Source organism: Geospiza fortis, unplaced genomic scaffold, assembly GCF_000277835.1.
Source record: "Geospiza fortis unplaced genomic scaffold, GeoFor_1.0 scaffold361, whole genome shotgun sequence".
NCBI lineage: Eukaryota > Metazoa > Chordata > Aves > Passeriformes > Thraupidae > Geospiza > Geospiza fortis.
Genome location: NW_005054356.1, coordinates 3,841,999 through 3,855,388, shown reverse-complemented (window position 1 = coordinate 3,855,388; position 13,390 = coordinate 3,841,999). Strand labels below are relative to the sequence as shown.

Here is a 13,390-nt window from a genome sequence, read left to right as displayed (position 1 = left end):
TTCAGGCGGTCCCGCAGGGCCGACAGCTGGCCCTGCAGCCTCTCCAGCTGCGCTCGGCCCTCCTCTCGCCACCTGAGCAGGGCCAGCAGCTCCTGCAGGCTCCTGTCGATGCCCCTCGCACGCCCCTCCGCTCGGAGGTCGCTCGCAGCGTTCCAGCTTTTCTGGCTGAGGTTTTCCTGCTCCGCCAGGCGGCCCCGGGCCGGCCCGAAGGAATCTCCCCTGCCCTTGTGACGGGGGGGAAAACTGGAGGGGCTCCTCGGGAATCCATCCCCGCACGGGGTCTTCTTCAGGATGTCCAGAGTGCTGTGGTCTGGGAGGGGATGCTGCAGCTCTTCTGCTCCGGTCTCTCGAATAATCACCAGCGGCAACATCCTGTGGTCCAGGGCTGGGGTTGTGCTTCTGGATTCTGCCCCCTTCTGATCCTCAGAGCTGAACGAGTCCCCCTCGCTAGTCTCTGCAGGGTTGTGGGGCTTGTTCCTCCCAGGGACATCGAAATCACAGGCAGCCAAGTAGCTCAGGATGCTGGGAGGCTGGGCTTCCTCCCCTCCATCCCCTGGGCTCTGCCTCTGCTGCAGAAGAGACTGCAAAGAGATGCCCAGGTGAGCCTGGTGGTGCTGCAAAGCCCGAGGTCCCACCTGGGAGAGGGGACTCTGCTCTCCTGGCTCCCAGCTGGATTCCCACCACACACTACTGCAGCAGGCACCCCCACCCCTGCCACCCCAGCTGCTGAGCAGAGTCTTGGTGAGGGTTTTAAAAATGTTTTACAAAATCTAAAATAGAACTTTAAAAGAAAAAATTACCAAAGGCCCAAAATAAGCTGCAACGGGGGCAGAGTGCTGTTTTCACATTCCTGAGTGTGCTCCTGGACAGCCTGCTCCAGCCCAAAGGCAAGCCCCAGGTCTGTGCTGTGCCTTTTGCCCTCCCCATGTACTCACCAGGTAATACCTCTCTCTGAAGCTGGGGGTGTTTGGGGGGGTCCAGTTGTACAAGGAGCTCTTCCTGCTGCCCACAGAAAACTTGGCAGTGCTTCCAGGGGACAGAAACAGGTTCTCTGTGTCAAAGGGGCTGCAGCAGAAACAAAGGCCCAAGTGTCAGTGAGAGCCGAGCACAGAGGTGTTGGTAGGAGTTAAACAGGGATGTTCAGTCAGCAACACCCAGAACAAAGCAAAACAGAAACTGCCTCTCTAGCCAGAACCTTTGATTGCTCCAGCAGAGAACGACACAGGCAAAAAGGCTGTGGTTTGTACACGGATTTGTCAACACCCTTTGGACAGAAACCTGAGCCAGAGCCTTGGGAAGAGGAGCCCAGTGAGCCCAGGAACTTTGCTCTGCCCTCCTGGCACCAGGGCTGGGCAGCGACAGCCACAGAACCACAGCGAAGGAAATACAGCACATGTAATAAAGGAGAGCTGCCAGCTTCCCTCCTGCAGAGCACACAGCACCTGGAAAAACCAATAAAAGCCCTCGTTATCCTCCAGCTATTAATAAGCAATTCCTGGGCTGGCAGAGGAGGCCTGTGCAGCGCCACTTTGCAGGGTCTGTGCTCCACACAGGCAGGGATGAGCCAGTCACAGCCCCAGAGCAATGTGCCTGTGCTCTGCAGGGTTTGTCAAGGGCTGCTCCAAAGGCTCCATAATTACCTACTCCACCTCAGCCAGTGCTTTCTCAGCTCCTTTGCAAAGCAGTCCAAGGAAACTCACATGAATGATCCCCTGGGATGGAGCGCAGCGAACCAGGAGACAGAAAACACACTTCAAGTTAAGTAAAGTTTGGTTTCTATTTGTGTTACTTTTTGTTGCCTACTGAGATGGCACCAAAAGAAAGTCTGCTTTCCCACTTGAGTACTGGCATTTTGAAAAAAGTGAATTGTTTGCAACAAATGTGCAGCCTCAGTGACTGAATATAACAACCAAAGAGCAGGATAAAATCAGCTGAATTCAGCTGTTCATTGCAGGACATGCAAGTGATAACGAGGAGTAATCGATTGCAGGGAAGTGAATTTCTGCTCTCTAGCAGAAGTTGAAAGCAGAGTCCCAGCCCAGTCTGGCTCCTCAAGCTGCACAGGACAGAGCATCCTGCAGGCAGCACTGCTCCCCTGAGCACAGGGGGTGCCTGGAGCCCCCAGGCCAGGGTCCCCCAGCTGGGCTCCATCACCCCGCTCTCAGAGCTCAGCCATCTGCACGGACTCATGGGCAGAAATAAATCGGGTTTCTGACAGCAGGAGCCTTTTAGCCAAAGCCTGCTGTGTTTACTAATGAAAGCAAATTACTCCTACCCATGGCATTCTTAACAAAAGTCACAGGGATCCATTCCTCAGATTCTTCATTTTCAGCTTTTAATACAGTGATACAGTGATGCAGTAATGCAAAATGACACTTCTAGGAGAGGAACAAGAACAAACGAAATCTGCTCTGCCCCTTTGACAATTCCTAAAAGCCTCCAGCAAAATGCAGCCCTTCAGCTGGCTCCAGACCAGCAGCAGCCCCTGGTCCTGCAGCAGGGACTGAGAGCAGAGCAGAGGGACAGCAGGAACGGACTCTGCTCTGGAGCTTCTCTTATCTCTGGGCTCCCTGGGCATGATCCATCGTCCCCTCCACATTTCCCCAGCAAACAAACCCGCACACGGGGACAGCTCCACGGCTCCATCTCTCCCAGCCCTGTGACACGCAGAGAGAGCCCAGCAGGGGATGTTCCAGGCCAGGCAGAGCTGCCAGGGCATGGAGTGGGCTTTCCCCAGCCCATGGCTGGGAGCTGCCATGCTGCAGACTTTGCAAGCAGACCATTGTCTGTAATTGTCACTGGCTTTTCCTCAGTTTGTTTAGTCACTTCCTGAAATCATTGACATACAACCTCTGCATAGGTAGAAACTATGCAGGAATGTCGTTGTTTAACCTTAAACTGTGGAGCGAGTACTTCGATGGGGGTGGGGGTTGGCTGTGGCTGAGCTGAGAGAAAGAGTGGCTCCACATTTCCTGTCCACGTTTCCCAGCCAACATCCACATGCCTGCACAGGATTATCCAGCAACAGCTTTTCAGGACTGAAAAACTCTATTAAAAAAAAAAATATCTAAAGTGACCCACAAGTCTGATCATCTTTGCTGTCCCCAGTCACTCCCTCCTGTCCAGCCACTCCATGGATTCAATGTCCCCAGAACAGAAGTGTGGATAGAATTCCCTGCCTGAATCCCACAGCTCAGCCTGAGCCCCGGCTAACATAACACCCCAAAAAGGCCAATTCTGGTCAAGTGGACTGGACTCACTGTCAATGATGGGATTTTTCTTTCCCCCGTGAAGCCCTGGGGAAATGCCCCTGGAATTGAGCAGGGAGGGGCTGTTGGGTCTCACCCACCCTTTCCAGCCTAACGAGAACCATCTCCAGGTTACCCAGCTCAGCACCAATGGGGGCAGGGATGCTCCAATGGATCACTGCCCGAAGGTCCTGCAGGAGGAACTGCCTCCCCACCTAAACCTGCATCTCTAAGAGCAGCACTGGCAGTGGGCATGCATCCCAAAGTCAAAGCCAGACGTTCCTCTTTTACTGTCCCTTAAGGTTTTGTCCCCCTGCTGCAGGAGCCCCTGTGAGCCAGCACTGCTCAGAGCCCCCAGGGTGCCCGGATCCCAGAGCAGGGCACTGCTGCAGCTCTGAAAGGAGAATACAGCTCTCTTTATCCTGCATGTGAGACACACAACTCAGACTGCTGTTTAGGTTGGCAAAAAACCCAAAGCCTTTTGCCAAACTGGCCAACAAAGCCGTTCTGCAAGGGCCCAGGCTCATTCACACTCCTCATGGCACCATCTAAAAAGGAGCTGAAGGCACTTTTGTTTGAGCCCAGAAGACCAGAGGCCTATTTAAAGAAAATGTACATTTAGAAGCAGAAGAGAGATCTACATTTGGATCCCTCGCAAAGCAGGTCTAGACTGAAAAATTGCCTCTCAGGGAACTTTGGGTAAATCAGATGGATTTGTTTAGTTATTCTTAAATCAGAGGAAAAGGCAGCTGTTCTTATGAGTGCTCTATCTCTGAAACAGAAACACCCTGAGTTATCACACACAGCCTCTCTCTTCTGTAAACAGCCCCAGCAGACAGGCTGTCAGAGAGGGGAGGCCAGCTCAGCTCTGGAGAATCCACTTGGGGGGACCCCAGCACATCCCACAGACTGAGACACAGCAGAGACACAGAGCCGGGCTCTCAGCTCTGAGAGGTGCCAGGGGGATTAGCTCCCAAGGACAATTAGCTCCCAAGGACAATTAGCTCCCAAGGACAACGAGTCACCAGCAGCCCTGCCGGCTCAGCTGCTCCAGCCCCAGGGCTGTGGGATGCTGTCCCACGTCCCAGGGACTCCTCCTGCCAGCCCCAAGCTGCAGTCTGAGCTGGACTCTGCAGCCAGGGAGAGCCAGCAGCACTGGGATGGGAGCTCTGTGCCAAGTTCTGCCCCAAATTCAACGTGCTGAGGAGATCCACGTTGGGAGGAGCTCAGCCACAGCCCAGAAAGGGGTGGGGGTCTCCTCATCCAGTCCTTTGTAAGGACAGCTCGTGTGCCTGGTGAATTCTGGAGCTCTGCACAGGAAGGGGGCAGACCCAGCAGTGTGAGTGAAGGACTCTGCCTGTCAGTGCCACTGCTGGGGTCACAAGAAGAGAGCAGAAGTGATTCCTTCCAGACTATAAACTCCATATACTGCCAGATCTCAGGAGGAAAAACATCAAACAGGGGCAGGAAAGCTCTGCCAGGAGAGCTGGGTCAGGCTACTGCTGAGGTGCCACGGCTGTGGTGACACAAAGGAAGAGCTGGGGGGTCCCAGGAACAGCTCCTGTCCCCTCCCCTGCCCAGGGCTGGCTGCGAGGGGCAGGGGCTGCTCTGTCCCCTGGCTCAGGCAGAAAGGGAACCTCGATGCTGAATGCAGCCCAGGGCCACCCTGCAGCCCTGCACTGCTCCCCAGGTGTGTGGCTGCTGCTGCCGGGGCTGTACTCACTTCCAGAGCACCTCCAGGCGCAGCTTGATGGTGCCCAGCTCGGTGATGTCCACCACGATGGCCTGGGGCTTGGGGCTGAAGAAGCTGCTGCTGTCACACGTCACCACCCCCACCAGGATGGTGGCCAGGCCTCGCAGCTCTGTCACCTGCAGGGACACAAACACAGCCAGCTCCAGCTCAGGCGGCAATCCCAAAGCACTGCACAGAGAGGAGAGCAGCCCAGGTCACCCCTGCTCTGGGCCACTGCAAACCCAGCCTGGCACAGCCCTGTGCCCCAAAGCTGAGAGCCACTGTCCCCACTGCAAACCCAGCCCGGCACAGCCCTGTGCCCCCAAAGCTGAGAGCCACTGTCCCCACTGTAAACCCAGCCTGGCACAGCCCTGTGCCCCCAAAGCTGAGAGCCACCGTCCCCACAAGGGACACTGATGGGGGGGTTCAGGAGCTGGGACACACAGCTGTGCAGCTTTTCCTGATTTTAAACCTGCTCTTTTCATCGTAGAGCACTGAGTGGAAAGAGCAGGAGGTGAGGAGGACATTTGTCAGTGACTTTCATCAGCAAACAAAAATCCCTGAACACAACCACATAGCCCAGAGCATGGGAAAGCAGATGGGCTAATAGAGGTGCTAGTGCCAAAGGAAAATCAGAATTAATGGTCCTTCACCACGGATTAACTGCCATTTTTTACACAGTTAGAAAAAGAAAACTATCTAAGAATGTTAAGAAACCCTTGGTAGCCTATGAGGGAAGTAGCAGAAGACCTGTTAACCCTGGTTCCAATCCAACCATTATACACCACACCTTGATTTCAAACTTCTCATGCAGGTTGGGGATAAAAATCTTCTCTTCCTCATCCCATGTTTGGCTGTCATCAGTCTCAATTTTGCCTCTCAGCCTCCATTTCTGGCGCCCCAGCCGCACAAACACCTGGAAACCAGAGAGGGCAGAGGATCAGCATGTCCCAGAGCATCCCCTTCAGCCCACAGGAGCAAAGCCATTCCCTTGGCACTGCACAGAGCAGAAAAGGGGAGCCAGGAATGGGGCAGCAGGTTTAACCCCTAAAAAGCACCCAGAGGCAGTGGGGAAGAGCCCAGAGCACACTGCCCTGCAGCTGGGGTGGTGCTGAGGCACAGAATGCACTGCAGGAATTCCCTGGGAAAGGTGAGGACAGGAGAGCACCCAGGGGGACCCTGGCTGTGTTCACACCGTGCCAAGGGCAAGCTCCAGGCAGCCCCTGGTGCTTGATCCCAGGGCAGCTCTGGGGCCTGGCACTGGGCTTTGGTGGGCAATCTGTGGCATCACTCAAAGCCTCCCATAGCACCCAGATCACACCACTCAAAGCCTCCCATAGCACCCAGGCCACATGCAGCCCCTCTGTGCCTGCCCAGGGCACAGGCAGTGTGCCAGTGCTGTGCTCTCCTGACAGCAGAGCCTGCCTTGTCACAGCCTGGCTCCTGCTCTCCCTCCACACCTCCCAGCGCTGCCCCTGTGCTGCCACTGCCCCTCCCTCACTGCAGGGAAAAGCACAAAATGCACAAAAGCTGTGTACTGCACCTCATACTGGTCTCCTGGGCACAGACGAGCAAAGCCCACCAGCCCTGGAAAGAGAAGGAGAACTCCCAGAGTTTGTAGAGCTTTACAAAGCCCCCAGAAGCTCAGCAATAAACCAAGTGACCCTCTGGGGAACAACCCCCTTGTCCCCAGCCCTGCGCAGAAGCTGCACCACCAGCCCAGCACAGTCTTAAAAGGACAGCATTTAATGAGCTGAAAAATAAACCTTGTCAGCTCTGTGTTCAAATATAAGATACCAGGACATGTAATTGGCCTGAAACAGAAAGCTTGTCAGCTCTGTATTCCAATATAGGACACCATGGCAGGTCTCTGATGGCACTGGAGCAAACCAGAATTCCACCCAAGGTCTCTCTGAATAACTGGGCTCTCAGGGGGTCAGACTGCTGCCCAGAAACCCCAGACCAATGAACCAGGGCAATCCCAAATCAGTGAATGCAGAAAGGAGAGAGGAGCCTACCTTTCATCTTCACATGGAACTCGCCCAGGTGCACCTCCAGAGCCCCCTCGATGAAGCACATGTCCTGCAAGAGAGGCTGCAGTCACAGCTCTGCAGAGCAGCTGCTGCCCCACACGTGCTATTGCTTTTAAAGGACTTCATCTCTTTTTCTTTTTTTTCCAAAGGACACACAAACATTTTCAGCAGTAAAGGCAGATAAAAGCAAAGTGGATGGATTGGTACAACAGAAAATCTTCCACAGAAGAGTGGAACCCCTTGAATCAGCACTGTCAGTTACCTCCCATTACTGGTTTTGTAAAAGTAGCACAGCTTATTCCTTCAGTTCTCATCCCACACTTCCATGGAGGCCATAAGAGACCCCAGCACCAAGGGGTATGTATTGGGGCTGAAGAAGCTGCTGCTGCCACATGTGTTTTGTACAATGTACAATGTATTTTTCCTACAATGTATTTGATTCGCACACATGAAGTTTTTAACGCCCACCATTCACAAAAGGCAGCAGCAGCCCCCAGCACGGGGCTGTGGAGGAGCAGGCAGGTCCTGGCTGTGGGTGGGAAGGATCTCCTACCTCTGTGCACTCCTGCACGTTCCTGTAGAGCTCCACCAGGCTCTCCCTGGAGGCTTTGGTGGCAGGGGACAGGGAGAAGGCTTGTTTCATGTTGGTGGCCCCGTCCCGCAGCCTGCACTGGATGCAGTAGGCTTCATAGAGCTCCTCCACCTTTGGGACAGGGCAGAGAAAGCACTGGGTTAGCCTGGCATGGTTCAGGAAAGGAACTCCAGCAGTGCTTCCTGGCAAAAAACCCAACAACCAGCCCCAGTCCCTCTGCCAGAGCTCTGCAGATGCTGCAGCTGCTGCATTTACAGCTTGCTCCCAGATCTCCTGTGCTTTTTCCAGAACACGAGCAGCTCTGCTGTTTCCAGAGCAGAAGACAAGAAGCAGAGTGACGCCGTGCTCACAGAACTCCCAGAGCAGGGGCCCAGCTCCCTGGGCACAGCCTGCCAGCCCTGCAGTGCCAGGGGGGAGCCTCTGGCAGCCCTGGCAGGCAGCAGACACACAACTGCCCTGTGGGAACCGGGGAGAACACGTCAGGCTTCCCAGAGCGGCATTTTCTGAACAAACGGGCAGAAAATGCAAACTGGTTTCACAGGAAAACTCAGGTTGGGCCGTGCCCAACATTCAGCCTGAATAGAGCCATTCAGGAAAATAAATAAATAAATAGAAATCCCCTCCTGCTGCAAGAAGAGAGGCTACAGCTCTCAGCAAGCCCCCAGCACTCTCCCCTTCAGCTGAACTGCAATCAGAGTGTTTTCCACGTGGATAAATCCCTTACAAAGCAGTGGGAGCCTCACAGTACACTGTATAAACCCTCACCTTGCTGATGTGAAACTCCAACTTCCTGATGTATCTCTCCACAGAGCGGATTTGCTTTTCAGGAGGGCCAAGAGAGAAAGGGATGCAAGAAATTATTTCCCAAATGAGACATTAGGTAACACAGCAGACAGAAAATCACCCATTTCTCCTCTATTTACAGCATTCCATCCCATCCCCAACAGCCTTACCTTGTCCAGGTCGTAGTAGAAGGCCTGAAAGAGAAAGGGCACAGGCTGAGGAGGAGAGCACCTGGATTTGTACCACTACTGAGACTCTCATAGGTACTGCAAGAGCCACTGGGAGCATCCTAATTGACACTAAATTAATATTACAAGCACTGGTCAGGGAGCAGACACAAGGAGATTCAGCCCAGAACAGAAACACAGTGTGAAGGGCACTGCTGGGTACTGAGAATGAGACATTGCGAGGTCAATTCTCACAGCTGGGACTGCCTTGCTTAGGACAATTCTGATCGTGCTGCTTTGAGGATCCCACTCAGTGTGTTAACTGGACAGCCCTGGGACTCCCAGCTGGGAGAAGGCAGCTACTCCTGTGCTCTTCATTTCAGTATTTAACATTGAAACCACCTTACCAGTCGAGAGTTCCTTTTTGTGTCTTTGTGCCGCCCAGAGAGATAATCCAGCTCAGCCTGGTGTGCTTCCAGGTATTCACTGGGGAGAGAGGAAGCCATGTCAGATCCTGGGCATTCATCAGAGATTCTCTGGGGAGCTGCTCCAGCAGAACCTCACAGGTGATGGAGGAGGAGAACACCAAATTCTAACACACTCACAAACCACAGATGTCCCTCTCGGGTTTCCCTAGCTGCTCCTGCCTGACCCTTTCCTGTGAGGCAGCAGAAAGGTTCATCTGCCCACAGGTCCATCCATCAGCAGAAAGGATCATCTGCTCACAGGTCCACCCATCAGCAGAAGGGTTCATCTGCCCACAGGTCCACCAGCAGAAGGGTCCATTTGCCCACAGTGCCCGAGGAGGAGCCCCCAGGCAGCCCCACCTCAGGGGCAGAGCCTCTCCACACGGAGCCCTCCAAGCCCAGCTCACAGACCCTGCCCAGGTGAGGGGGGCAGATGCTGCCCAGGGCTTCAGCAAACAGAGCTGAGGGCTGTGTTAAGGCAATTCCTTAATCCTTTTTCCAGGATGAGATGCAGTTTGCAAGGTGTGAAGCCCTGGGTGCCAGCTGGCCTCTCCAGAGCTGCTTGCATGCAAGGCTTGTGCCTTTGGACTTTCCACAGGGCCTGAAACCTTTTCAGCTGGGACTCCTCCAACTCTGCTTCTAATACAGAGCAGACTTAGGCAACTTTTTCCTCCAGTGTTTAAAAGGGACCAGAATCACCTGGTAAACGCTACATTCTTAGACACAGCCTCTGAGCAGTCCAAATAACTTCATTCTGGCAGTCCAAATAGCTCCACTTCCTCACACTCGCTTTGATGCGTTTCATTTTCTCACTGCTCCAAAAGCAGCTCCCCCAAGACATCCCACGTCTCAGCACTCAGCTGGAGCTCCCAACACCTGCCCAGAACAGCCCAGGGCTGGAGGCAGAAAAGCACAAACTCACCTTTCAGAAAAGCTTCATCACTTTTAGCTTTACTATGTTACAATTAGCAGCTTGCTGGAATGGCAGCCAGATGGTTAACAGAATAAAGAGGTATTTTCTAGAGCTATAAAGAAACAGGCACGTAAAATATGTTCTGTACTGAAAGCTCGAGTCTCTCCAGCACCGAGTGGACTCGGTCTGCATTTACTTAAAGCTTGGCCTCTGCTTTGCTATTTGATCCAGTTGTTTTCTGTAGGTTCCTCCAGTCAATTAGTCACCACTCACTGCTGGCAGGAGCGTGTGGCACCCGCTGCAGAACTGGGAACACGTCCTGACCCACGTTATAGTTCTCCTCCCCAAGCTCAGATAAATTCTCAGCTCTGCAAAAACATTTGGTTTCCTTGTTTCTTTTAAATCGAAATCCTCTATAAGACATTGGTGGGTATTTTTAGGGGGAAGACTTCATAGTCTTTTATTGGACTCAAAACGTGACACATCAGACTTTATAAAGTGTTACTACATGCATTTGATGGTCTTTGCTTAAGAAAACAAACCATGACCAAAACGAGCACAGTAGCGAACTGTGGAGGACAGCAGTGCCACACTGCAGGGCTGCCAGCAGCTCCAGGGCTCACAAACCCAGGGAAAGGCATTTTATCTTCTGACAGAGCTGCAGGCTGCAAATGAAGCTCCTGTGGTAACAGACCCAGAACATTCTGGGGAATCAAAAAGCTGAAGTTTTCAGGTGAACCTGCTTAGACCTTTGCCTTACGAGGCACCCAGAGATCACAGAGTTATTTTGAACTTCAGAGTTTAATTCTATTAAAAGAGGGAGAAGAAGAAATGAAAAACCAAAAGACCCATCCTGACACCCTGCTAGAGCAGCTGACTCTGTAATTAGTTCAGCAATTAGCACAAGGAGAACTGAAGTGCTTGTTGAGCCAGCCCCCCCTCCCCAGTCTGCCTTTGCAGGGCACACCCTCACTTCCAGACTCGGTTTTAAGTCACTTTTTGAGCTAAAGCAAACCCCACACAGTCCCCTCTGCAGAGGTTTGTGCCAGCCACTGCCCAGGTCAGGCTGTCCCGTGCCCTGTGCCACCCTCAGCTGCCCCAGGAGATGGGCAGCGCTCACTGTGCCCGTAACACCCAGGAGCTAACACAGCACAGAGCCCTGGGCTTGCCAGCAGCCCCAGAGGGAGTGAGATTCATTTCCCAGGGCCCCAGGAGCGGGCAGTGAGCACAGGAGTTCCGGGGTGCCCGAGGGGACAGAGCACAGTGCCACACACACTTCAGCAGCACCACCAGGGAGGGCAAATCGCAATATTGAAAAAGTCCTTACTTAAGTCCTTTCTTCAAAGCTTCAAAAATTTTCTTCACCTGCAGTGGCTTTGGATCCCAGACGAGTGCCCCCTTCTGCAGGGAGTTGTAGGCCTTGGGGGGCTTCAGGGACATCCTGGATCTCACGGAGCTCCTGCTGAGGGACTTGCTGCGGGAGGAGAAGGAAACTCAGGAGAGTGCAGAGCCCATCACCTGGGAGCCCCGAGATGCCTGAGGCACACAGCTCAGGGTCCAGCTCCACAGTCCCAAACTCACTCACTCAAACCCTGCACGTTCCTGGGCACCTGGCAGCAGGAGAACCCCCAGTGCTGGCTCTGTGTGCCAGCAGGGCAGGGCTGGGCACAGCCTGGGTCACCCCCGAGCCCCCCAGGGGAGCCCTGCTGAGCCCCTGCAAGCCAGGAAACACACCTGTGACTGCTCAAGGTCCAGGGCAGAGCTCCCCTAAGGAGCCTTCAGGAGCTGCAGCTTCCTGCCCTGCACTCCCCATCCATTTAAACCATGGCTCAGAGCACGCTCCGCTTCCAAAAGCCAGGTCCAGATTGCACACAAGATATAACTATCAAGGGTTTTTTCAGCATCTAACACCTCAGCTAATTACTTTTAAAAGCAACTGCAAAATCAAAATTCAATATTGTTTCTACCAGAAGTACCTCACTTTTTTATTATAGACTTTTTTGTGCCACCCTAAGGAGTTGGAGCACCCTGAACCATCAGTTAGAAACACCTTTAAAGCAGAAAATGAGCTCTCTGCAAACAATTCCTGCCTGGCTTCCCTCTCTCTCTAAATCCTCCCCTAAGTCTTGGCTATTTTTACATTGGTTTGTTAATAATCCCTGTAAGTAAAGCCTCTAAAATAACACTACCTGCAGAAGTTTCCCATCTCCCAGGGCAAGCCACACCAGCCAGTTGCTCTCTGAAAAGCTTTTCTACCTTCTCCACAATTTGCACCCTAAATTCCACTCACCTGGGGGGATGGTGAGCTCCATCAGGCTCAGCAGTTACCCCTGGCTGGTTTCAGTTCCAGCCTTTGGCTGAGGCTGAGCAGATTGTTGTGCTGGCTGATGAAAGCCAGGCCCAGCACACCTGAGAGCTGTCCCTAGTCCTATTAGAGAGGCCCTTGAGTACCTGCTTTAATTATCCTTGTCCTAAATTTCCACTGAACTCCAGTTTTTAACAGCTGCTCTGCGAAAGATCTCACAAACTAGGGGTTGCCAAACATTGCTGGGTGCCTAATTTCTTCACACCACTGATTATCTTGGTTTTTTATGATGCCTTAATGGAAAGTATTAATTAACCAAACCATTTGGAGCTCAGGTTACCCACAACAAGGAACATAACTGCTAAATTAGAACCTTACATTAATATCACTTTTATTTACTATGATAATGTGTCTTTGGGAATTCCATGCAAAGTGAGAGAGTTTCAACAGGAATAACACTGGAAGGGGCAGTCTGACCAATAAAAGCTGTTGAAAGAATCTCCTAGAATGCTCATTGCTTGAAATTCTTTCATGCTAAGAAGAAATAGCATCTAATTCAAAGCTCTAGAGTACTCCAATTAGCAAGATACCAAATAGAAGAGACAATTCTGTTCTGAAATTAAAAGCCCAAATTAAAATTATTTTTGAAATTAAAATCCCAAATACTCCTGGGTTTTATTTCATTGTGGAATTTACCTTCAGATTTTTGGAGTGCAGACCCTAAATTCTGGAGGTGACTTCCCTTGTACAGCATCTCAGTCCTGCACACAGGGCTGGGATTTCCCTCTCCCCCTCAGCATCCCCCAGTCCCTGCAGCCCATCTGAGCACTGATGTGAATCCCATTTCCATGCTTTTCACACAAACGTGGAGGAGCTGACATGGCCTGGAGGGCCAGTAGCTGAAGGCTGGATGTTCCCATGCTGCTTTCCCTGTGAACCTGGTAATTTCAGGATCAGATTTCCCACTTTACAGATAACAGCAATAACATTTGCTTCCTGTGGAGACCGTGGTGGGGAAACACAAAATCGAGTCTGACTGACAGACCCAAGGGGAAGCTGCTAAAAGAAAGCAAAAGTGTATTTAGCATGTGCAGAAGAATGTCCATGTGGGCCTGATTTGTGTTCATCCTTGGACAGACCTTGCCAGCCA

General features: G+C 52.5%; 1 protein-coding gene across 1 annotated transcript in view; it reads right to left on the bottom strand.

Moving 5' to 3' along the window:
* The window catches only part of RIPOR3 (RIPOR family member 3), a 42,457-nt gene that overhangs the window by 7,966 nt on the left and 21,101 nt on the right, over window positions 1-13,390 (bottom strand). Inside the window, exons 3-13 of the mRNA XM_031059109.1 lie at window positions 11,263-11,409; window positions 8,963-9,041; window positions 8,559-8,582; window positions 8,371-8,424; window positions 7,567-7,716; window positions 6,999-7,062; window positions 6,524-6,567; window positions 5,771-5,896; window positions 4,972-5,117; window positions 936-1,065; window positions 1-581 (exon numbers count right to left, since the gene is read on the bottom strand). Coding sequence (XP_030914969.1) covers window positions 1-581; window positions 936-1,065; window positions 4,972-5,117; window positions 5,771-5,896; window positions 6,524-6,567; window positions 6,999-7,062; window positions 7,567-7,716; window positions 8,371-8,424; window positions 8,559-8,582; window positions 8,963-9,041; window positions 11,263-11,409 — 1,545 coding nt within the window. The remainder of the gene's footprint in view (window positions 582-935; window positions 1,066-4,971; window positions 5,118-5,770; window positions 5,897-6,523; window positions 6,568-6,998; window positions 7,063-7,566; window positions 7,717-8,370; window positions 8,425-8,558; window positions 8,583-8,962; window positions 9,042-11,262; window positions 11,410-13,390) is intronic.